This window comes from Austrofundulus limnaeus, unplaced genomic scaffold (genome assembly GCF_001266775.1).
Source record: "Austrofundulus limnaeus strain Quisiro unplaced genomic scaffold, Austrofundulus_limnaeus-1.0 Scaffold3, whole genome shotgun sequence".
Taxonomy (NCBI): domain Eukaryota; kingdom Metazoa; phylum Chordata; class Actinopteri; order Cyprinodontiformes; family Rivulidae; genus Austrofundulus; species Austrofundulus limnaeus.
Genome location: NW_013952405.1, coordinates 2208350 through 2235086, shown reverse-complemented (window position 1 = coordinate 2235086; position 26737 = coordinate 2208350). Strand labels below are relative to the sequence as shown.

General features: G+C 37.1%; 1 protein-coding gene across 1 annotated transcript in view; it reads right to left on the bottom strand.

Moving 5' to 3' along the window:
• Positions 1–3475: 3475 nt before the first annotated feature.
• slc9a8 (solute carrier family 9 member 8) overlaps positions 3476–26737 on the bottom strand; it is a 38729-nt gene continuing 15467 nt past the window's right edge. Inside the window, exons 5-16 of the mRNA XM_014017102.1 lie at positions 20833–20916; positions 20008–20109; positions 19720–19754; positions 18165–18308; positions 11606–11747; positions 11404–11509; positions 11213–11329; positions 11046–11128; positions 10854–10965; positions 8347–8567; positions 7415–7561; positions 3476–4590 (exon numbers count right to left, since the gene is read on the bottom strand). Of these exons, the coding sequence (XP_013872556.1) occupies positions 4477–4590; positions 7415–7561; positions 8347–8567; positions 10854–10965; positions 11046–11128; positions 11213–11329; positions 11404–11509; positions 11606–11747; positions 18165–18308; positions 19720–19754; positions 20008–20109; positions 20833–20916 (1407 nt within the window). The 3' untranslated portion in view covers positions 3476–4476. The remainder of the gene's footprint in view (positions 4591–7414; positions 7562–8346; positions 8568–10853; positions 10966–11045; positions 11129–11212; positions 11330–11403; positions 11510–11605; positions 11748–18164; positions 18309–19719; positions 19755–20007; positions 20110–20832; positions 20917–26737) is intronic.

The following is a 26737-nucleotide window of genomic DNA, read 5'->3' as shown; positions in this document are numbered from 1 at the left end:
CTCTCTCTCTCTCTCTCTCTCTCTCTCTCTCTCTCTCTCTCTCTCTCTCTCTCTCGTCCTGTTTTTCTTTATTACTCATTTTGTCAGTCCTCATACCCCTCTCTCCAAAACCTCAGCCTCCCACTGGCTCGTGTGGTTCTGCTGTAATGCACTCGGTAGCACTTCGTCATCACATTAGGTTAGAGCAATTTGTCGATGATGCAGATTCCAAGGTTACTTTACCTCTCGGGTTGCTTGTCAGAAGATGTTTAAATACACACCGCTGCATGGCTCACTGTTCTGGAACAAAGCTAAAGACGCTAATTTGTCCCATTTACGTTTCTCTTCTTCGTGTTATAAAAATAAAGCCCCTGGCATTATTGGGAAATGACATTTTTATGGTGAATTTTGAAATGTTCTGTCACCCACATGTCCTTGTGTTCAGATGAACATAAAAGTGGATGATGAAGGTAAATCAGAAGGTTTGGTCAGCTTACACCATACAAAAGTTCCCTCCACGCTTACTGCTGACATCTGTAGAGTTATTCTGTTTGCATGCATGAATTTGTAGTGTGTTCATCTCTGGATAGCAGCTTTTAGCTGCTCTAAAGTTTGCATAGAATTCATGTGCCAAGAAGATTTCTATACATGTGGTTGACCTGTGTGCACCTCTGCAATAGATTCGAACAGCAGAAACCAATGAAAAAAAAAGATTCATTTTGGACAGTACAACACGTTCCGTTACACACAGTTGATTTGAATCTAAACCACAAATCCTAAATGCTCAGACCTCCAGTCAAACTGCTCTGGTTTYCTGTGCAGCGTAATCTCCCATAATTTATCTTCAATTATAACTCTGCACACACAAACTGACTGATGCTGCAAAGGACTGTGTTGTTTAGCAACTCCTGAAATTCACTTGAGATATTTGCAGTCCTCTTTTCAAAATGGTCTTTGTCTGTTTTGATATTCAACATCTTTTTACTTCTGTTGTCATCTGTTTTGTTATAAATGGTTCATGTTATAATAAACTATCAATCAGCTCCTCCTGTTCTTCCTGCTGATTTAAGGTGTTGTGTTAAACTGAGCAGTCACCTCATTATTTTCTGACAACTGATCATCAACTTTTGTATAAATTTAAATACAGAACTACAGGTTGGTAATACGTRTCACATATGAATAAGAAATAAATGTTTCAATTAAAGTAGGAGCCTGTTATCATTCTTTCTGCCTTCTGTTGTCCCCTCATCATCAGAGTGAAGATTTAAAAAAATGAAATAAAAAAGTTTGTGATTGTCCAGATGAACTTTAAAAGTCCGAGTCATAATATAATCACTCAATATTGAATAATAAAACCTATCACATATAAAACACACAACGAGAGGTGAAACATTATCCCTCTGAGCAGTACAAAGTGGTTCAAGCGAAAACAAAATAATTTTGAGAACAGATTAGAAAAAGTAAAAGGGGAAAATGTTGCTCCTGCTGATTTTTTGCCTTTTTGAAGACAGGAAGCACATGATGTATAGAAATAAATGTTAAAAATGCTGATATGGACAAGTTTAGCTCACATGTTTGACAATAAAATAATTGCTGTATATCTGCAAGCTCACTGTAAATTAGTGATAAAAAATAAATCCAGGCATACGGTATTAGTAGTAACGTTTTTTTATATAGTTCAAATATTCAGTGAAAATCCCAGTAATATACAGTATAATCAGTGTAACCTGGATACTGCAGCTCAGTGATCTGACATGTTTATGAACAAATGCGGTGGATTAAGACCCCCTCTGCTGGTTGTAAATTATTATTACAAACATATAATAAGCAGCCAGTTGTGGTCCATCAGCATGAGTCCTTCAGCATGTGGCAGTAATTTTTCATTCTTTATGAYCCAGTTGTTTGCAGCAAAGTGCTATTTGGAAACAGTCTATAAATAGCAAAAATACTGCAGACATATTTCAATCCTTTCAAGTGACATGATCCACCCTGAGATCTGATCCTACGGCCAACAACTCTGCAGAGTTAGAGAACATGATCTGATTCCAATTTAACTTTGCAGCTTCTTCATCAATATGCCTGACAGGTTTTCTGTCAGAGCAGGACGTGGTGTTCCAGAGGGTTTGAGCAGATGAGCTTTGACTGTAGATGATAGAGTATTTAGAACTATGGATTAACTTTTTATTTTATTTTATTCTAGATTTTAATTATACCAACGACTGGATTACTGTCTCTACCAAACACTTTGTAATCTCCCACTTACTCTTCATATGTTCTATCTGCTAATTAGTTCAGGCTGCTGATGAAATTGAAAGTGAATGGAAACCTCACTAGAATAATAATTACTGACTTGTTAGAACTGAGACTCATTGAAATACTGTTTTAAATCTTATCCATGTTTTATTAAGACTGATATAGGAGCTCATAGGCTTTTGCAAATGTCAGTTCTTCATTAGACTCCATGTAAGAAACATTAAGTCAGGAGGAGGAGAAAATGTTAAACTTTTATTTTCCACAAATGAACACGTGTTTAGGTTTATTTATGCAACATACTTTTTCAAGATGTTCCCAACAAACTGYTCAGATGTTTCTTTTTATGCTAGAGTTTTAGACAAAGATCATCKTATTGACATGTTGAGAAAGAGAGTGGTAGCGGTTTAGGTCAAACCTTAAAAACATCTTCATGTGCAACGTGTTGTGAACAACTCTCAACAAGATTTTAGCTCAATATTTGTAAAACAGACTTTGGCAAATTCATTTTTGTGTTGACTAATTTGAGTCAGCTGAAGCTTATGTTTGTCAGTAAATGTATACCCAGACATTTCATGAAAGTTCCCCCAGTAGTGCTATTTCACTAGCAAACTGGGTTGCCTCCAGCAGGTACTGCTAAAGTTTAAAAAAAAGTATGAGCAGTTTGAGTTTGTGTTGTGTTCGAGTCTCAGCTACATCAAATTTGAACTGAATCAGTTCCCACATAGCAAAATTTCTCTGAATCATAATAACGCTCGATTGAGACACCATAAAAAATGACGGCCCTTTGGTGGCACCAGGTGGTCCGTACATGGGCCAGCACCACACAAACCAAACCGTTGAAATTCATCCCGTGATTCAAGTATTTTGCTAACAAAGTTGAAACCATATTTTTTTTGCAAAGTTTTAAACAAACGTCTGTTAGCGCTCAGAAATATATGTTGGTGATTAGTCTCAGCTACAATCAAACTAAATTGTCAATACCAATATCTGTTAAACTGAGTTAAACCCATTGTTGTATTTTTAAAGTCAGTTGGTTGTGGCAGCCATCTTGAATCAATGTGACTAAAAGTTAATCAGCTGTAGAGGTATACCGAATGATTACTTTTGGCTAGTTTCATTCAAATTTGTTCCATTGTTCATGAAGTGTTTTAGTAAACAAAACACACACACACACACACACACACACACACACACACACACACACACACACGGTCAGCCAGGAAAAAATAAATTGCACATTTAGTATATATTTAGATGAATTTATTTTATATATTTTAGTTATTCTGTGTTTCTCACAGAACCTGTACAAAACCCCACATAAAAGTGCATAAATGTTTTTTTTAATAAATARAAATAAACATGTACAGAACATTGTTAACATTCATTGCGGTAAAAAATAAAATAAAATTAGGAAAATCACAAATATTTCAGAGCCCACTTCAGACACAGGGAAGAACCCTTGCAGAAAATGAAAATAAACACAGATGCCAGACTTGGAAGTGAAAGTAATTTCCAATTTTCTCCATGAGTATAATCAAGCTTCTGTAATTCAGCTTTGTAATTAAATATATTCGTTCTCCCTGACGTGTTTCAGTAGTTTGAACTCTCCTGCATTTATCTTGGTCGTCTCGCTGCTGAAGGGCAGCTCCTTCATCATTTGGATTTCATCATCACTGCATATGGGGGAATTATTGTTTCTTTTAAAATAACTCCAAATAATTAGAGAATACAAATATGGAAGCACAGAAAAAATAGAAAAATATGAAAACCAATTTTCTAATTTAAAGCGGTGCCTGAAGGAGCCTCTTATTGAACCCTTTTTTGACACCAAGTAAAACTTCAAGCATACTATTAAAAAGGGACAGAAAAAAAGAAGTGAAAAGGTCCTTAAAAATAACTTTTATCACAGTTTCTCCAATGATTTCCCTATAAAACAAAAACTTTATTAATATAAAAAAGAAAACAGGGAACAGGTTGTTCACAAACAGATTTCCAGTCAGTTCTTCCGCAGGTAAAAATAAAACATTCATAATAAACATAAAAAATGTTCTTTCTTAATCCAGTGTAATAATTTCTAAACCTCATTTTCCCAGGGAAAAAAAACAAAAAACTTCACAACTTCAACATTGTGCAGGAATTTGCTGCAGGCACTCAGACGCCTCTGTAACATCAACTTAAAGCAAGTGAAGAAACAAAAGCAAAAACTCGTCTTCACACACACTTACATCCCAGGACTCAGAGTGTTTACAGAAGTTCTGCTTCATCTTCGTCATCTTCAGAGCCTGAGGGGCCCTGCCGGACCTCCTCGTACCACTTGTTGGTCAGCGTCTTCATTTGGATCCGGCCGTGTAACAGGTCCTGTAAAACACACAGACAGCTGGAGTTTAAAAACAATTTGCCGAGATGAATTTYTGAAAATGAGGTTTAGGATTTTGCAGTAACTGCAATGATTTGGTCTGAATTCCTCCTTATTGTAACTCCACAAGCCCCCTCTTTCACCCATTTCCTGAGGTGTGTCTCAGCTCAACTCGTTTTGAGGTTGTCTCTTTAAACCCAAATGAGGAGCTTCACATCCAGCCCCTCTCCAGCTTCCAGAGTGGTCCATTCTAGTTTGATAGAGGGGTTTATGACTATATAGAGGTGCAGATTTTTTTTTTTTTTTTACAAATTAATTACGGTAATAGATGTCAACAAGGGAAGACTTGTCCATCCAGCCTTACATGTTGAAGCCAGAGTCTGACCCAGAGCCAGAGGAGAAAGAAGATGACCAAATTGTAATTGGTAAGTCCAGACCATGTTTGTCTGTTTTGTCACAAATACTGTGATGTATTAGTTCAGAAAACGTTATAGAAAATAGAGAAAAGTGAACGGGTTGAAAAATATGACCCAAACAGAATATAAAGATATCTACACAGTACCAGCAAAATTAAATATCTTATTTTCTGCACTCCTAAAGACACACAGTAAAATGCAATTAACAGCTAAAATAGTGGGTTTTTGCATATGTCCCCTTTAAACAACAAAACAAAAAAAGGGAACAAGATACAAACCTGTAACACAAACAATTTGTGGTGGACAACATATCCTACATGTTATATTTGTAGTAATTAGCATTCTGCTAACATCTTTTGTCACCAAAATGATTATAACGTAGTTATGTAATAATTACATGTATTATATGTAGGAGAAATCTAATTCTTAAAAATGATATTTTGAGATATATGTGTAAAGAATTACATGGTCATATAATCATTCCCACTAATCCAAGAGCTACAAAAAGTTAGAATTTTAGCTTCTGATAATAAATGATGCCCAGTAATATTTGGTCCAAGGGCACAATGAGTAAAAAATATACTTAACAAGTAGTAAACTTTCATTCCAGTTGTTCAATAATTAAGAYACTAAATAACCAAATATCTTAAATTAGTTGGTGATGAATTAAGTCTTCTTGAAATACATTTTGATTCCATGAAACACCATTTTTTCCTTGTTTTAYCAGATTTTCTATAGACATGTTTGCTTGAGTGTGTGGAAGTGACAGAGTGTGTGTGTCTGTGTGGCCTTGTTTTTCCTACATCGTGGGGATAATTTTCCCGAGAAACCAGCCTCGTGGGGACCAATGCCCGGTCCCCARTCCCCACGGGTCCAAATGCAAATTACGGAGGCGGGGTTGGGTTTAGGACCATGGTGTGAATTGAGTTTAGGTTAGTTTTAGGGTCAGGTTGGTAACTGTGAGGTGAGCCTTAAGGTTGGTGGTCAGGGTTAGGCTGTAGAAATGTAATGGAAGTCAATGCCAGGTCCCCATAAAGATAGCTTTGTTTGTTTGTGTGTATGTGTGTGTGTGTGTGTGTGTGTGTGTGTGTGTGTGTGTCCGTCCAGAGGCTAACTGACACCTGTCCGCTGAGAAACTTCAACACAGGCAACAGGACAGAAAGAGTGAGTCCACAAATAAAAGCAAAATGTCACTCAAATAGTTTTCTTTAAAGCATCTTCAAGACAAAAAACAGACTCACTGGGTGGACTTTTTATGCCTATAATACTTTTAGAAATCCAAATTATATTGTTCATCCTGAAATCATACTTATTTGATGCAGAAACACACATGTAAACATAAAAAACAACATTAAAGCTCCACTTGACTTGTAATAAATGTTTTCAGACATTAGCTGAACTGAAAGTGTGAGGATTTAGCTTCAACACCAAAAGTAAAACATTGATGAGACGACATCGGTCTGGGGTAAAGTCACAAATTCAACGAGGTTTGCTACAGAATCAGTCCTTCCTGAAGTGTTTGACAACATCAAATTTAAGTCTGAACAGATCAGGACGACAGCGTGGCTTCAGCTCAGGTTACAGCAGATCAGTCAGTTACTTTTAGCATATTTCCAATCAATACACTTGGTTTTAATTGTGCAGTTTTGTTAAACTGAACTGTGTTTCARTTCAAGAAAACTGCAGGCATAACAGCTGCAGTGTGTTTGAAAATGTTGATGCTGCTAAGGGGAAAAATAAAAGGTTTTTAATGGCTGTGTGTCTGTTAAATGTTCTCCTTTGGCTTATGAATAAATTACATTACTCTGTTGAGTAATTGTCATCGTGATGCAACAGTTTCACAAAATAAAATGCTWATAAATGAGCTAAGCATCTGAATCTTTAAGACTCTGTCCATCATTTTGACAAGCAGGCAGAACGTCTATCTGTTATTCTACCTCTGCTTGTCCAGTAAGAGTGTCGCTACAATTTCTCACCAGTTTTTTCCCCCCATTAACTCAAATCCAAAAGCTCATTAGTTTCTGTGTGAGAGGCAAGTCATTACAGCCGAATTAGGTGCAGCAGAAAAATGTACAATAACTCTTACATTTTGATTTCCAAACCAGAATTAATTAAGAATATATGCTGCTTTTTAGCAAATTGTTTTGTTGTCATTTTGTTGTAAAGCTTCTGTGGTCCTGTAATTGTTGGGAGTTAAAAAAAATACTGATCATTACTGAGGATCTTGACAGCGTCACAAAAAACTTATATAAGAGTTAATAGATTCTTATTCACTGTTTGCTTGCTGTACTTGGACTGAAGGTAMAGCAGTGCAACTGGAAACAATAAAATCTGCTTTAGAAATAGTGAGATATTTTATATAATGAAGTGTCTGACAAAAAAAAGACATTTCTCTCTCCTCGTCTCTCACCTCTTGAGTAAGTCTGCGAGTGAAGAAGGGGTTCAGATACTTTGCATCGAGCCACATGAAGCCCTTCAGATCTTGTCTCTGGTAGATGTGAGCTTCATACTCCTCCTCTGTCAGCTCTGAAAGGTGCTCTGACTCGATGGCATTACCCTGCACAGAAAAGATAAGGAGAGAGAAGGGAAAGTCAGACAAATGCAACAAAATGAACAGAGATAGATGGGGGGAAAAAAGGAGCAGCTGAGGAGAAAAACATAGGAATTGTGGGGGAGGCRGGGTAAATGCAGGTAAAAGTTATGACGACAGAATGGAAGAGATGCTCGGGATCACGCAGACAAAGACTAGCAAAGATGGATAAAAAGAGGTTGCAAGAGCTGTGAGGAAAAATGAGTGTTTGATAGTTTGACCTAGCTGCATGTACCTCAAGAGGGTGTTTGGGGGGGAGCACTTAGCTTTGTTAAGACATCAAAGATATAAGTACTGTAAGCCCTGCAGTGGTAAAGTTTAATTAAAAAAAATGACCAATCATCTAACAGTAACACAAGAAACTGAAATATCAGACAATCTATTTATCTTTCAGTTTCTGGGAAATCATATTGACAGAATATATGGAGTGCATGTGTGCAGGGAGAGCGCTTCGCTCTGAGCTGACTCAGTGTCCCTCTCTCAAACCACAATCAGCCCTTTGATGTTTGTCTGCACAAAGAACAGAGGCTGAAGGCAGATGAGAGGACAGCACGGCTATTGTCATCGCAGACAAACCAGCTGTTCAAGTTCGAGTTGTTGTGGTTGTCATTTCATCTCATCATAAATGTGTTAAAATAAAACTGGGTTTCTCTCATTCAGGTAAGTGCAAAGGGTGGGGGGTGGGGGTGGGGCATAAAAGTGAGAATTTAGCAGCGCGTTTGTGCGTCACACCGAAAGGCTTAATTCATTACCATTTTCTGGGTCTTGCTGAGATTAACGTCCTTCTTGTTCTTACGCCTTGACTGGTTTTCTTCTATGTCCATGATGCGGATGAGCGGCATTGTTCCGCCGCCGAGGAAGAGGATGGTGAAGAGCACAATGATGATGGTGGTGGTGCCGATAAGCTGACGCTTCTCTATTGGCTCCAGGCCCAAATGGAGGCTCAAGGCATAGGGAATCGCACCTCTCAACCCTGAAAATAAATATATTTCACATGGAACGGAGGGTTAAGTCTCAAAGCAGTACGTGGAGAAATAGGCAGCTGTAGTGCACTGATTACAACTAGGGGGTCTCCTGATATCGGTGTTTCTCAAACCGAGTATGAGTAAATCCTAATATCAAAGTATTTTTTGAGGTTTTCTCTTTAAAATGACATAAAACATTTCTCATAAAAATAACGTTAACATAGGATTTAGACCTAATATCAATGAGTTACCCTGAATAGGAAGACAAGTCGAGGCATATGTCTAAATGATATCAGGATGGTACTAGGATGTTGTAGGTATCATGTATAAAGCAGGAATCTGAAAATGTGCTGAGGTCATTATGACCAATTTTGACTTTATCCTCAGTTTGATATAATTGGTCAGATATATGAATAAAATCTGCACATCAGCAAAAATTGAATTAAGTCTTTATCCTGTGTGTATGAGGTAAAATATAACCTTATTTTTTATTGTTTTAATGTTTAAGCTAGGATTGTAACGATTCACTCAAGCCACAATTCAATTATTGATTTTAAGTTCAAAATTATGATTATTTTCTATTTTTTTCCAACAAAATGAATTGTAGCCATTTTATGACCAAATATGTTTCTTTTCTTTTAGCATCAGCATTTTTGTCCTTGTATCAAACTGTGACTGTCTGTTATAAAAGAATATATGTTCAGACTAAGTAAAAACGTTATCATAAATATTTTGTGACCAAAAGTTATCAAGTATCAAACTACTTTTTTCTTAAAGACATAACTTACTGTTATACAATAACAATAAAATATTGCATTCCTTGTTTAAGCCAATCATTACTTAGGTGGAAATGTTTAAGAAGCAGGAGGATTTAGAATTAAAATGCAACTATAATAGTATATAATAGTTTATTTACATGGGTGCACATTTATTATTTCAATTATAAAACTAGAAGCACTCAGAGACTGCAAACCTCCGCCAAGTCCAATTTCCCCCATCCTGTAATAGAGTTAATGCACAAAAGCAGAGATGGAAACACATTTGCCAAATAAGTTCTGACGTAGCGAACATTTAAGCAGGCAGTATGCAGGGATTTCTTCCCGGTGGAGTCCAATGTGGAAAAAAAGGTAAAAAGTCAGACTCATCACCCAACATTATTGTTGAAAAGCTTTCACATCGGTGCTACGTGATTCAAAAAAGCAGAGTTTTCATCGCGCGTGTAATCACACAGACACACACGTGTCTTCCTATATTTGTGAGGACCACACACAGCGGTCCCAACCATGCTCTGCGTATTCTTTTTTCCCCAAAGTTTGGCGAGAGGTGGATAGAGGGGCGCACAAATAGCTCTTGACTTGATCTGGCCTCAGTTAAATAATAAAACTGAACAAACAAACAAACAAACAAACAACCTCTGAGTCTGAAGTCCACCGTGTCACTCCTCTTCCTCAATCTTCATCGATCTGTGTACAAGCCTACCTAACAGATGTGGTCTGTTTGAGGAAATGGGAAAAATGGGTTTCATGGTGCAGTCACGCACTTCCTGGTCACAAAACGTCTAAATGCGCACCAAAWGTGTAAAAATGTGAACATTATGGCAAGAATTATTCATCATTCATCTGGTTTTAACATTACTTTTATAAAGTTTGAAATCCAAACACAGAAAGCTGTCACAGTTTTTTACAGAAGCCCTGTGAAAGCATCACAGCTTTGCCGATCTGAGAGGATTATAAGAAAAAAAATTCCTGTATCCGCAATGTGATCCGGAACATCACCAAAATTTAGTGGTGTGTTCCTTGTGCCAGTATCCACATGTGATGTAAATGTCATGACAATCCGTCCACACGTTTTTGAGTAATATTGTCCACAGACAGAACGACGGTCAGACATATTTAGACATATGCGACCGAAAACATTACCTCGCCATTGGCGGAGGTAATAAGTGCTGGTAATAATGAAGTAAAAAAAATGAAAAAGATTTTTAGTTAATACAACAATTTAGGGTTTGAAGCTGTTTGAGACAAACAGTAGCTGAAATCTTTAATCCTTTTTAAATAAGAGAAAGGAGAACATTCAGAACATTCTAACATTTGAAAAACTGAAATAACAAAAAAGTGTCCCTTTGCTTGAGGCAAATAGACACAAAAGAGTTTCTTGTTGACTAATGTCTTTAAAAGAGACCCTTGCTGAAAACATTTTACTCTGGCTCCAGCTAAATTTCAAACACTAACACAGAGAGGATTGTCCAGCATTGACAAACCACAACTATTTAAAGGGTTTCTGTGTCATCTTACCACTAAACCACATGATGAACATCATTTTGGGTGTGATCTTGTGGTCTCTGAAAAAATTTAGCAGGAATGACAGGGGGAAGATGTTCACAGCTCGTCCGAGCAGAACCAGGACCTGCAGAACAAACCGCATCCGTTACACGCATGAAGCTGACCAGCCATCCACACTGTGCTCACAAAAACAAGAAGACTCACAATACACCAGATGACGAAGGAGATTTCAAAATTATGTGGGAAGCTGAAGATGGAGAGCCCGAGAAACGCGAACACGCACGTCTCTGGAGAGAGAAGTTTGAAATGTTTGTAAAATTTCTTGTGTGGAATGAAGAGGAAATGACGARTCTTAGAAGAAAATTACTCACCACACATGAAGGCCACGGTACGCAGCGTTTGCTGCATGAGGATCTGGGTGATGGGGGACAGGTTGTGATGTGTGTAGTGAGACATCACAATGCCAGCAAACAGGATAGACATTATTCCTGTAAGAAACAAGAACATGACATCATAATGAACTCTTCTATGTGGAAAAGAGCCTTTTCATGTGTGCACCCACCAGACAGCTTGATCCCTTCTGCCAAGCCATAGGGCAGGTACGCAAAGATGATCATCATGCCAAACTCCAGTGACGGCGTCTTCCTCAAGTCAAAGTGTTTCAGAAACTAATCTGTTGAGTTAGGGACTTGGAACGCCGGGCCAGAAAAATGCACACAAAGCTACACACAAACACCCACGTTCCAGTGAATGAGTCAGGATACAAGAGCTGAAATGAGTCCAGTGAGGGTTCCCAAAGCGGCAGAACCAAAAAACATTTTAAGGAAATACCCCAGTGCTTGCACAAAGGTCTCCCAGCCTGTTACCATGGAGCTGTCAGAGCGGGAGAAGAAACCCTCTGCTGTGCTGTAAAGCAAAAAATAAATAAATAAATAAGTAAAGGTAAAAATAGAGCAATGATATTGGCAAAAAAGTGCACATGCTATATTGCAACAGTCACGTCTGACAACAGAGGGCAGAAAAACTCTGCTGCAGGAAGGAAGGAAGCAGTCTGTAATAGTGTATGTGTGTTTGAAAGCACAAGCTTGTAATCCAAACATGATGTTTGCTGAACAACAAAAACATATTGTCCTTTTACTGATCTCCTGAAGTGGAACATCATGCAAAAAAAAAAACCTCTTGAAATTATTATCTGAACCACATTCATTTGTACATACTGAATTAGTTTTAGAAAAACACAACCTAGATGTGAACATTTAACGTAATTTATTTACTTTTTGTAAAGTGGTTAATCAAGACAAACACACAGATTACACACTCTGCCTTCACCGATTGAGAATGGACATTGAGATAGTGGACTCTTATAAGTACCTGGGTGTTCACCTGAACAATAAATTGGACTCACAACACAGACACTCTTTACAGGAATACCCTACCTGCTGAGGAGGCTGAGGTCTTTTGGAGCGCAGGGGGCGCTCCTGAAAACATTTTTGGACTCTGTGGTGGCTTCAGCCATCTTTTATGGCATCATTTGTTGGAGCAGCAGCTTATTTGCAGCTGAGAGGAAGCGGCTGGATAAGCTCATCAAGCAGGCCAGTTCTGTGCTGGGCTACCGCCTCAACCCAGTGCAGGTGGTGGGAGACAGAAGAACTCTGGTAAAAATAACAGCAATGACAGAGAATGTCTCCCACCCCATGCAGAGAACTGTAGCTGAACTGCAGAGCTCCTTCAGTGACAGACTGCTGCATCCTAAATGCACAAAGGAGCGTTACCGCAGATCATTCCTCGCATCAGCTGTTGGACTTTTTACAACCATCACTGTTCCCAACAATCTGGATAAGTAGGGATGTCCCGATCCAGATTTTTTGGCTCCCGACACAGTTAAATTTTTTTAATAAGTAGTCTTTTCGATACCGATCCGATAGCTTTATTTCTTTATTTCTTTCGAAGTGACAGGGTTAGTAGAATTAAAGCGAGCCCTGCTGTTCCCACCATGAGAAACATCCAGTTTGCAGATTTTGCAAGATGCAGTTTCAGCATCATTGTTTTCCATTGAAAAGTGTTCCCACACTGTGGACATGGTTGCATACTTGTGTGCATCTTGACTTCTTAACAGTAGTTGTAAAGCACGATGATGCTGAAAACTGTTGCGAAAACTGGATCGGCCCGATCACATGACTAAATCCGATTCTACCCGATTTTCAAAAAATAGCCATATCTGCCACCGATACCGATACTGAGTATCTAATCGGGACATCCTTATTGATAAGTATCCATGTTTGTGTTTGCACATCAAATAACCTTACCTCTCAATCATTACATAAATAAGAAACAGTGGAAATTGTACATCGTTTTTTCCTGTACTGGTCTTAATGACTGAGTTTGAATCAATTTGCACAGACTATGACTCACTTTGCACACACCCCTCGGATCATGAGTTTGTCATGGCTGTTTTTTCCTGTAATTTATTTTTTTTCTGTACAGTATTTTGCCTTATTTTTATTTTATCCAATTTCATCTTAATAGCACGTTACAGTAATTATTATTCTTACTTTTATTTTGATCTATGTTTATTTTTTACTGTTACTGTTTTTAATTTCTACTATTATTGCTCCAATTGATAATGTCACATAGCAATATACTGTTTCTGTGGATTGATGTATGTCTCTGCTGCTGCTGCTACTACACCTGGATTTCCCCACGCAGGACAATAAGTAAGTAAGTAAGTAAAGTTTATATATATAGCACCTTTCATAGACATAAAATCACAAAGCGCTTCACATAAAATAAAGTAAAAACAAGTAAGTAAAATAGTAAATTAAAACATCACCACAGCATTACAATTCATATAAGAATACAAGTAGTAAAAAAAACCACTTATTTAAAAGCCTGTTTGTAAAAGAAAGTTTTCAGATGTTTTTTAAAAGCATCAATAGAATCAAGGCTGCGTATAAGTCGGGGCAGTGCATTCCAGAGCCTAGGTGCAACTGCTTGGAAAGACCGATCCCCTCTGGATTTAAAATGTGTGCGGGGTACCACCAACAACATCTGACCTGATGACCTCATACTGCGAGATGGTGTGTGAAGCTGGATCAAATCTGAGATATATGATGGGGCTTGACCATGTAAGGCTCTAAAAGTTAAAACCAGAATTTTAAAATGAATTCTAAAATGAACTGGGAGCCAGTGAAGAGAAGCCAAAACACGTGTGATGTGAGCACATTTGTTTATGTTAGTTAACAGTCGAGCAGCCGAGTTCTGGACAACCTGACTTGTTTAAACAAGTGAATAGGCTGTTACAATAGTCCAAACGAGAAGAAATAAATGCATGAATGACCATTTCAAGTTCACCTTTTGACAGGAAATGTTTCAATTTTGAGATGTTCCTAAGGTGAAAGTAAAAGTTTCTGGTCAGTTGTTTTGCATGTTGTTTCAGAGACATTGCAGAATCAAATATGACACCCAAGTTTCTGAGGCTGGACTGAACAGATGGATCTAAGACACCAATAAACTGTTCAATCTGAGCAACATTATTTTCTGGCGCAATAATCAGAGTTTCAGTTTTATCAGAGTTAAGTTGTAGATAATTGTTGCTTAACTACAGTTTGATGCTAGCTAAACAATTTGTTAGGGACTCTAATTTATGAAACTCACTTTCTTTAAATGAGCAATAAAGTTGGATATCATCAGCATAGAGCTGAAATTGCACATTTCAGAATTTCTGGATTACCTGTCCAAGGGAGAGAATATAAAGAATAAACAGAATGGGTCCCAAAACAGAACCCTGGGGTACACCACAAGACAGGCTKGTGGTAWCGGACATGATGCCATTTATAGAAACATTAAAACTTCGGTCAGACAGGTAAGATGAGAACCATTCAAGAACAGAACCGGATAACCCAATATGCTTTCTAAGTCTATTGATTAATATCTTATGATCAACAGTATCAAAAGCAGAAGACAGGTCCAGTAAGACCAGAACTGTGTAGTGCCCTGAATCAACTGTCATCAAAATGTCATTGGAAACCTTTAATAAGGTTGTTTCTGTGGAGTGAACTTTGTGAAAACCTGATTAAAATTTATCCAAAATATCATATTTTTCTAAAAAGGTGGACAATTGCTCTCTTACAACTGTTTGTAACATTTTTGATACAAATGGCAATTTAGATATCGGTCTGAAGGTTTTCAAATCAGTTGGATCCAGGGTGGGTTTTTTCAGCATTAACGTTTAAAAAAGCTGGGAACCACACCTGTTAAAAGTGACATGTTAAAAAGATCTGTAATAGTAGTACACTAAAATTAAAAATCTTTTTAATAGTGCAGTAGGAATAATATCGGCGGAGAAGGATGGCTTCATTTTCTCCACTAGCGCAGAGATCTTGGAATGACACTGGTTCAAAGGAAGCCCATGAGTGAAGCAACGGGGAACATGAAAGATTGTAAACAATTGATGGGGAGGCTAAACAACCTGATAAAGAAGGCTGGTTCTGTTCAGGGGACGACTGTGGAATCTCTGGAGATGATGGTGCAAAGAAGGATTTTACATAAAATCAAGAATATTGTGGACAACCCCGACCATCCTCTTCATCAGACTGTCATAGAAAGACAAAGTGTCTTCAGTCGGAAGGCTTCTTCAACTTCGCTGTAATACAGACCGCTACAGAAGATCTTTCCTACMCACAGCCATCAGCATCTATAATAAGTTTTTAGTTAAATGAGTTACAACAACACCAAATTTCCCTCTGGGATCAATAAAGTATTTTTGAATTGAATTGAATTGAATTGAGATGCTTGCCCTAATAATAAAGGCCAATAAAGGCTGATTCTATTCTATTCTATTGGTGGCAGGTGATAAATACATTCACAACCAACAGAAGAGAATATTAATTTATTAATTCATATATATTAACATATATACAAATATATTAATTCATAAACCTTTTGTAATCCTTACTAACTAGCACCAAAGTAAAAATATTCGATGTGTCTGTGATAATAGACTGAGCTCAACGGTGAAGCACTTTGCTAAGAAAGTCACTCGACAAGGTGCTAACAACAAACAACCTGCCAAGCCCGTTCAGGCTATCTATTATTCATACTTTTATTCCACAAGGACACACAGACACATCAGATCACTTAACAGAATTAACTAACAGTAAGAGATAGCCAGACACAAAGTAAACACAAAAGCAAAAGACAAATATCCAGCGACACTTTCACACAAACTGCAAAATGTCAGTTTCAAAGGAGGTTTGGGTAAAACCTGTACGACAAGTTTTTCCTAAATGTAAGCTGACATGGGGCAAACAGAAACGGGCACAAACAGAAACTCTGAACGAGTTGCGGAGTTCATGGAAACATGTATGTAAATATTCAGACATCAAAATATATCTGGAAAGCTGAGTCCCTACAATAATACAGAACATATCTGAACATTCCCACTGTTGACAGATTAATGAAGTTCTGGCTTTGCAGTTGTGAATGTCGATGCACCTTGTGCAAATGCGCTTCGTCAGGTAGTGTGTGGTGACGACATTTTTCCGTTCAAGCAGATAACAGAAACTGCTGCTTTTATTCTCCTCCACCCATACAGTCACCGTGTGTTGCACAATCTTCAAAGTGCATGGAGGGAACAAAAGTTCACATGCCTGACTACGACATGATCGATCTTTGAAACGCTGAGAGGTTGCTGGTAATGTGTGCAGATGGTGAGGTCCRAAAAGATTAACTTGATTAAGAATATTACTGTTATCTTATCAGGAAGCAGTTCGACGCATTATCAGCACATTATCTGTCTCATCCCCCCAGTCGAGTCAATGTATGAAAGAGGCTTGGTTAGAATGTGTGAAACTCCTCCTTCCACAGTGGCAACAACAGCGACAGATTAGTCATGAGATCAGTCACACTATCGCTCACGTGACTTGGTTGGTTGTAGCCTGAAAAAATATACTCTTCTCACCTTTCTAAGGCGAGTAAAACAAAGCAACGGACCCACAATCCAGTTTGCCGATGCAAGACGTCACCCCATCCAAAATGAATGAAAAGCATAACAGCTGAAGCCTGGAGCTTGTACAGATGAATCCTGCTAAGGGAGTTTGCCTACAAAACCTTTTATTTTGTGCTAAATAAGCACTTGTGTTTTGACAGGGGTGATTCATTTTAGCACATCATCAAAAAGAAATGCACTCTGGACCGTGTCACTGCCAATAACACACTACTTTTTGTAACTGACTTTTAAAAAAGGCAAAGCACAAGCACTATTATTAGTGTTTAGGCAATCTTCTAAAAAATGGATTTTATTGGTTTGGATAAACTCTGATTTATCACACGAGACCTAATCTTGCCACCAGAACTGCTTTGCTGCCATTTTATTGGCTCCAAGAAAAAAAATTTCTGCCTGTATGATCAGTAAGGTTAAATATTTCGATAGTGGCGATATGAGTACATTTGGAAAAGTTTTAAATGAAAAAATTTTAGAGGAGTTGCAAAACAGATAACTGACTCAGTACACTGGCTACATCATCTTYGTTGTCACTGAGAGCAAAGGAAAAAAAATTCCAGTAGTGCTCAAAAAAACCCACTTTTGAACACAAACTCTGAAAGACTTTGATGGTTACCATGGAGATTCCTTTTAGCCTTCTTTTATCAAAAAAATATCWAAAGCCCATTTTTGACAAGTTACTTCTTGTGAGGAGGTGGGGTATTTCTAATTTTACTCACTGTGGTCAAATCAAAAAGTATTTCTGCTTTTGCAATAAAATCTCAATGGCAATCACTATATTATATTATATTATATTATATTATATTATATTATATCCATCCAATTGCACAGAAATATGTCAATAATTTAACAAAAATATCAACTTCAGTCAAATAGCTTAGAAATGGGCTGACTTTATGTCACCTTTCTAAATAATTTCAGAAATGTGAAGGTGAATGTACAAATCTTTCTTTTTTCCAAGTTTGTATATAATAAAAGTTAAGGGAAATTGGATTTATCAGTTTATTTGCTCTTATTCTTTGTTTTGCTTGACTTGCCTAATGTCTCTTACAGAGTGCATTCCAAACTTGATATTTTTATGATTATTATCTAGAATAAAAAGTTTATTTGCCTGGGTCAAACTGAATATTTAATACTCCTACTTCCTTTTTAACCCCAATCACATTGCTTTTGATAGGGCAATTTTGGGCTGTTAACGTACCTTAGACTTTGAGCCAAGTACAAATAAATATAATATTTTACCAGCAGTAGTCCTATTTATCGCTAACCCTGTTTCAACATCATGATTGGAGCGTAATGTAGACTAAATTACTGTGTCTTACTTGGTGAGCACAATGGAGACAGCGTCGTTGAGGATACTCTCCCCAAACACCAGCATGTTGAGGACTGGATCCACGTTGAGGGCATTAAATATGGCGATAGTAGCTACAGGGTCCACAGCTGAGATTAGAGAGCCAAATGCAAAGCTACGGTGTAGCAGAAGAAAGTGAGAAAAAATATATAACAGTTTAACATTCATGCTTTCACAGGAATAAGCAACTCTTAAAACATCAACGTAGCGAAAGAACATGCGCTAAACATGTTGCAACTTTAGTGCAGACCTAAAAACATCAAGCCAGTAATTTGTTGCTTCAAGAGGAAGTGTGACTGCTTGCAAAAACATATTTTGTTAAAATGAGACAATAAGATGAGGTTTAACTGGAAATACCATAGCTAGTGAATTGGTAAGGAGTGTTGCACAAATTAGGAATGCCACAGATCCATGTCAGCAGAAATGGGTGCATAGATGCAGTCCTGTTCGTGGACTTCCCAATTAAATGTGGATGAGTTTATTCTTGGGCCACATTCTGAATTCCACTTATTCAAATGGTATTCAAATGATTTGAGTAGTTTGCAAAAAAAAAAAAAATTCCATGAACCAACAGACAAATGAGACTGAAAACACATCCTTGTTGGTAAAGTAAAGGAAAAACAGCCTCCTTAAAGTCAAGACACTCGTCTGACTGAAGGATAACAGGTGACAAAACAAAGGGCCTCCTAAAAACATGGGTGTGGAGGATTTCACTGTTTGTGAGCAACACCTGTGGTTACCAGATAATCCAACTGTCTGGAACTTCTTACCAGAGGAAAAAAAAACACTTCAGTTACAAAGTGTGTTTAGTTTACAGTAGACCTTCTGTCAGCTGGCAAAACAAATTACAAATACTTTAGATTTTTCTCTAAAAGGTATAGTTCAAATTGTTTCAAGTGGGTTCTGAGGGAATGCATAAACAATCAGGATTTTACTTTATGTCATAGGTAGCTTTGAATGACCTCAGTTTAGAGAAATGGTGATTAGTTTTGACTTGAGTGAAGCACTAATGGCTAGTCCGAGTGAGACTAAAAGCAAAGTGAATTGCTGCCATCTTAAAATAAAAAAATAGCACAAATTTAATTTTTTTTATTACATGTTTTTTCTGGTATAAATKTTACAAAATTCTATATGAAATGCTACAGCTTGCTGCTGCTGTCAAAATGTGTGTTAGCAAATAACCATGTAAATAAATGTATAATGTAAAATTTACAAAAATGCTATGAAGTTTTTTGAAACTGGTGATGTTTAAGGAACAAAAACAATCCATATTTTCCTGGCCCTGCACTGATCAGCAAATAGCTCATCAACTTAGTCAGAATTAAGCATTATTTCTCCAGCTAACWGGTAAGATGTTCATTGTTAATAATCTCTCCTCCGAACCAGACTTAAAAGGATCTGAACTATTGCATTAAAGTAATTTGGAACAGGAAGTTTTCCTTATGCCTTTTGTGGGGAAAAATCTAATTTAAAAAATGTATAGAAATGTCATTAAGAAATAATTTGAGTAGAAGGCAGAAACTCACCTATCAGTCATGGTCATCTTATAGATCACATCAGCCTAAAGGAAATAAAACATAGACTAAAGATGCTGATCAGCTACACCAAGAAGATTCTGAAAATAAGAACATTTATAGAGCGGAAAATATTCTGTATAGTGACAGCAATAATATTTTTACATTTATGTATAAGATTATATTATTGTCTGCATTTGCTTCAAGAAAGCAAACTGTAAAACTACRATAAATTTACAATACATATTCAGGTATTATATTGGTCTGAATGCCATTCTTGGWAACTTCAGGGATCCTTACCTGACCAAGAAAATAAATCCCTCCACCAACTATGAATGCAGAAAAAGCAGTACCAATCACAGCAAAGAGGGTGATGGAGCCAATGTTCTGGAAGAAGTTACCCTGAACACACAAACACAGTCGTGCCATGTTCAATAACACAGATTAATAATATGTCACCAGAATTCAAATGTAAAGTATGGTCCAGCACAGGTTTATAGTAAAACCACAATTAAATTTTCATCTTAATAAATGACAGGTTCTCTTTAGGACCTGTTTGAGAGAACAGACYGTTCACCATTCTTGCTCTCGATACTATAACTCATTAACAAAGTAATAAATAACATTTGTATTATAAATATTAATATAATCTAGCTTCTTATGCAACCATGGAAGTGTTGTCCTGTTAGTACGAAACATAATGTGATTTTATGAAATTATAGTTTTCATTTAGGCTATACCAATGTTCTATATAGACTTCATTTGAGGAAAAAATCTAATTAATTCTAAAAATAGAACTATTTAAAGAAACATATCTTTACAGAGTTTAATTTACTTTTAATTGGATCTGTGTTGATAACAAATTCTTTACAACAAATTAGATTAAAAACACAAGACTAAACTTAGATGCCGTCAAAAAGGACATTTAATATAAAGAAACAATATTTTAATGGTCTTATTTTCTTTCTCTCAGTGTTGTTACTTTTTATGCTCACTGGGGTTTCAGTGAACATGTAAATTGCCAATTTTGGCATGTTGTCATTCTTAAGACCTATTAAAATTGTGGCCATCACCTGAAGGCCGTGAGGGTGTAAAAGCTGTTATTAATACTAAATTGGTGCATACCTTGTGTAAAGAGTAGCCCGACTCAAAGATGATTGGTGGCAGAAGCAAAAGGAAGAACATGTTGGGTCGGAACATTTCCTCCTCCTTTAAGAGAAGGACAGAAAGAAAGAAAAAAGTACCTGCATATTTCAATACAAAATGATCTGCAGTAGACAGGTGACAGACTCTAAAATAAGTTGAAGGCTGACCAAAATTGACAAACTAATGAGATACCCAGAAATATATTCACTAGTGTGAAGCTAGAAATGACACAAGGCGGGTCAAAATGCATTTGAAGACATAAGCTAATAAAATAAAAATGACTAAAGGCCAAACTGTGCACACTAAAGGCACATACCTGCCAGCCAACTAACCCAGCCATTCACACAGGCATTCAAACCATGTTACCAATGTGTGCTGTATGCTGAAAACTTATCTTTCTTTTTATCCCCGTCTTTTATCTCTCTGCAAACGCGCACAGAATCCCATTGACCTTAGGCCTGATTATTTCAGCAACATAATGAAATCATTGTTGCTTTTCAGTGAAAAGAGTTCGCTTCCCAAAAAAGGCATTGGCATCATGTGCCCATGTGTTACACTCTGTGCACAATTATAGAAATAGATGTGTGTGTGTGCAGAGAGAGAGACAGAGAGAGAATTCTAGTTTGTGCATAATTCATGCCTGTAATGTATAAGTCGATACACACTCTGCAGTCACTGATGTATAATTTTTTTTTTCTGTTGGAAGAATATAAAAAAAGGGAATTATGGGTATTATGAAACTCAGTTTTGACAGCTGGGAGACCCTGAATCTCACCCCAACAAGCAGACAAACATCTGGGTATGACGGCATTGCATCTAAATTTCCTTCAAATTCCTAAAGCAGCTCAACAGCAGCAAAAATACAGCTAAAACCGAGCCTTTAACAATTACATTGTGTGACTGTTTTAAATCAAATATCCTCTATTAACTAATATGATACTTTATAAAATCTAAACAGACATCAGGACTAGAGAAAGAAAAGTTTTAAAGAAAATATTGGTGGCAGTTTATCAAATTGATGACTTTCAGTGTTTTTTTTAATATCCATGTTTCACTAAACATATCCATTGTAACAAATCACAAGTGGCTAATAGTGTAAAGAACATCACATGATAGTGAAAAATGAGACAACACAGATGGAGATTGTTCATTTAAAGAAATCACACAGATCTCTCACTATAAAGACCAGATTTTGACTAAAAGCTTTTAAAAATATGTCAAGTAAAAGTTGATCTATAGAGACATTGTACTGAGCAACTTAGTCAAATAATACATTCAAATTTCAGGGAAAGTGGGCCAACGATTGCTTCCAGGTTGCCGGAGTTGATGTTACGAAGTTGACATTTTTCTCCACCAGAACTCCACCTTTCAGTCCAGTTTAACAGTGTGGATACAAGAAGGTATGCCATGCATGCACCACAACTTGACATCTACAGCTGTACTTCTGACACATACATGCATGCAAATGTTTCACTGCCACATGTAGGAATGCCTGCTGGAGTGATGGAACAAATAAGAGCGCACAAAATCTTTTAATGCAGGCTTTTATAGATTCAAATAGGCAGGTTTATAAAAGGCCAATACATTTTTTTTTTGTTTTCAAGTGGCTGTTTTTTCAGAATTCTCAATTAAAATGATCAACTAAGGGCATTTTAGATTAACTGGTTTATTGATGTGTTAAAAAAGGCAGAAAATATAGCATTTAATAGTATAAATAACCAAAATGTAGWTCTTTTAGAAAGTCAACACTTATGGCATTTGTTGGAGTGTTGAAGCCTATATTACTATATTCAAAAGGATAATTCAGATGTTCTGTGGAAAGGTTATTAGCATCTAATGTCTTACCCATTGCAACAACCGCCATCTGAAGGAATGGAGTTTAAATCTGATCAAACTGATTAGCCAACAGCTAGTCCAAACAAAAGCCAAGACTAAAGAGCGGTGGTGGACAGCACTAATCCAAAAATTAGCTCCGCAATTTCTAAAGCGCTTATGAAAATATTTAGGTCTGCAGCATCAAAAACACTTTTGCCATAGAAAAACTAGTGGAAGCTAATTTTAAAGCGCAAGTTCAATTTGACACTTACAAGCTGGCAACAATTCATGTACAATATATGCACAACACTGCCAACTAGCAGTGTATTATGAACCCTTTTACAGCTTATTCCTACAACCGACGATTGCTGGGGATGTGATTTCCTGAAACAGAACTTTGGCTCCTGGTGTAAAAATTAAAAAGTTGTTGAGGATTGCTAGTTTGGCTGCTTCTTTGTCTTTTTGTTTTGTTTGTTGTAGTTTTTTCATTAAAGTAGCATCAATAAAGTAAATTTAAAACTGTTTATTGGAAAGCTGAAGCGATGYATTCTGGGTACATGACGGATTTGATTTGTGACGGGAAACGAAAGCACGGAGTACAGGAAACTATCTGCAAACTTCAAAATAAGAGCCTGGATTTTAAAGTTTTCCATGTAGTTGCTCCAGTTGACCACTAGATGTCTGTCTAACCCCGTTGGCCAATTGCTTCGACAATTACATCAAGTATTGAGCTCCAGCGTTTAAATTTTTTTAAATTTTTTTTAAAGGAGCTCCGACTGTAAAGTCAAATAAATCAATATATACAAAATTTCAGTTTGGATTACAAACGTTTACTGTTTTTTGCTGGGAAAGGGAGTTCTAAACATTGCCTTCCTGCTACGTAAGCAGACACAAAGCATTGTAGGAAATCAGAACACTGACCGAATGCAACAGTCAGAAAGGATGTATACTTTTCCAATATGTGTGTTTATCTGGGAGGGGTGCTGTTGGATAGATCACGTGTGTTGTGGTTCATTGACAGCCATACCTTCCGCTGTTCGAGATAATGATGACTGGTAGATAATTAGTTATTAGCAGTACTGCATTTTAATTTTAGAAAACGCAAATCTGCTTATGAATTATAAAAATTAGTAAGACCGCTAAAGCGCAAATGAAATATTTAGGTCAGCAATTAGCGGATTTACGTTTTAGCGGACTGGTGCCCACCACTGCTAAAGAGGAACTGTAGACTTACAACTTGCATTTCAACATTTTCATAAAAGATCATATAAACACAATTTTAAAAATTCTTCCTGGCCACCAGTTTCACATTACATGCTTATCCCAGCAGAAACTTTATAATATTCCTCAGAAAGTGCTCTAGGCTGCACCACACCTGTTTAATGCAAAGCTAGACGTGAAAAGGCTTTGTGYAAAGGTTTATAAAAAAAACACAGTGAACCCACATAAATGACTATGAAAGTTTTGAGACTTGMGTTATTTTACAAGAGCAGCAATTCCCTTAAATCTGGGGTAAGCTCCGTCTAACTGTTGGCGCCTCAATCTAGTGAAATAAAGCACTCTATACTGAGGTTGTTTAAAGGGTCCATATCATGCAAAATCCACTTTTTTAGCTGTTAAATACATTTTGTTGTGCATTTGGGGTCTCTAGGAGTGCAGAAAAAATTTAATTAGTTTCTTCCGCTGATGAGTGGATATCTTTGTATTCTTTTAGGGTCACATTTTTCAAACTTGTTCAGTTTTCTCTATTTTCTATGTTGACATATTTTAATGAATTTGTAAACGAAGAGTTTCTGTGCTACTATATAATCATAACTCCCTCTACCAAACTAAAATGGACCGCTCTGGAAGCTGGAGAGGTGAGGGGCGTGGCGTGCCTCATTTGGATTTAAAGAAACAGGGTCAAAATGAGTTGCTTTGAGACACATGTCAGAAAAGGGGTGAAAAGGGGTCATGGWGTTACAAGGAGGAGGAATTCMGACCAAAGCATTGCAGTTCCACTTTATAYAGATCTCCCACTGAATTATTCAAATGTGGAAAAAGAATAATTTAAAAGCATGATATGGCTCCTTTAAAGTGATATCTACAACAAGCAAGATAGTAATGGCTCATAACGTTTCCATAGAACCCCCACACCAAGAAAATTAAAGTCATCACTTTAAGTACCATACTGTGGGTCAGAATGTTCTGAACCAGGCTCCTATAAAACGAAAAGGGCTGCAGAGTGAACAGTAATAAAGAGATTTTAAACAATGATATATTAATAGATAGGAAAAAATATGTTCTAAAAGAAAAGGAAAGATTTAATGATAAACCCAGAAAGCAAAGGAATGGTATATGCTTCAGCAGTGCTGAGATTGAATCCAAACTTTWAAAAAAAAGATGAATAGTAAAGATGAAGTGAATACATTTAAAAGAACACTGAGAGATAACAGAAGAAATATGAGAGAGAGACTGTAGGGGAGAACATTGTTCAGAGTACAGRCTCTCTGGAGGCTTGGCTTTGACAACCAGTGACATCACCACATGGGAAAAAAGGCCCCCTGAAACCACAATTAAAACTTGCCTCCATGTGTCAGTCTCTCTTTCCCTCCACGGCATGGGAGACATCTATTAAAAGTATGTGCAGCCCTTTGGGGCTTAAAACACACCACTGCAGCCACCGAGGGGAGAAAAAAATGATGAGCCTTGAACAGTACAGACTAGAATGCTTTAATGGCGGCAAGACAAAATTAATATCTGTAATGTAAATATATTCACCTGTTTATCTCGCTCTGCATTTTGCCTAGGAGACCTATTGCTACTGGAGTGTTACTTCGTACCAGCAAGCTATTTCTTCCTCAATCTGTGTCAGAGCACAGGGGAGAAATMGGCAGATGAGAGAAAAGGAAAAGTGGTAAAATATCAGAAAAGCTCATAAGACATCTGTTTATATGCTGAATTTTGCAGGAAGGTGGCTAAAAAAAGGCTAGTTGGCAAAACTGATCAACACTTTTCTCAGCAATTAAGCTTTTTGAAAACTCTCACCTGCTATGTTTGTTCATGCTGAATAAAACAACTAAGATTTTTCCAATTCTTTTAAATAAATTTKCTTTTTTTTCCCCCTGGGAAGACATCTGACTCTCTAAAACTGCTCCAAGTTAAACTTTTCTCGCTCCAACTATAAATCTCAAAGTGTTATTAATTTAGGAAAGCCGAAAATGTAAATGTCTTCTAGCAAGACAAGTTCATACAGGTGGTCGGATATCTGCTGTTTATACACCAATTTTAGAAACTGATATATGAGGATAAACTGAAAACTGTTGAGAAGGGGGATGTCAGTAAATGTGTGTTCATGCTTCATGTGTGTCATGGTATTGTTAAATGTGCGTCTGCATCGTGAAGACATCTTATGTACAAGCCYGGGCAAAAAGTATGGAATCACCAGTCTTGGATGAGCACTCATTCAAACATTTCATTCTATAAAACAAACTCAGATCAAAAACATGATACAATAAGGTCATTCCAAAGTGCAACTTGTTGGCTTTCAGGAACACTCAAAGAAACAAAGAGAAAACACTATGGAAGTCAGTGAATGTTACTTTTATTGACAAAGCACAGGGAAAAAATATGGAATCACTCAATTCTGAGGAAAAAAGTATGGAATCACTCAAATTGGAGATAGAAAATAAGGACACACCCAGTCAATTTCCTTTCCCTAACTGAACACCTGCACCAGATTAGATCTGCTCGTTAGTCTGCATGAAATAATTTTCCAAGATGACAATGCACTGTGCCATAGGGCAAAAACAGTGAAGGCATTCCTTGGAGAAAGACACATTCAGTCGATGTCATGGCCTGCAAATAATCCAGATCTCAACCCAGTTGAAAACCTGTGGTGGAAATTGGAAAAAAAAAAGATCTACAAGAAGTCTCCGACCTGCAAAGCTGATCTGGCAACTGCTGTCAAAGAGAGTTGGCACCAAATTGATAAAGATTACTGTTTGTCACTCATCAAGTCCATGCCTCAGAGACTGCAAGCCGTTATAAAAGCCAAAGGTGGTGCAACTTAATACTAGTGATGTATTTT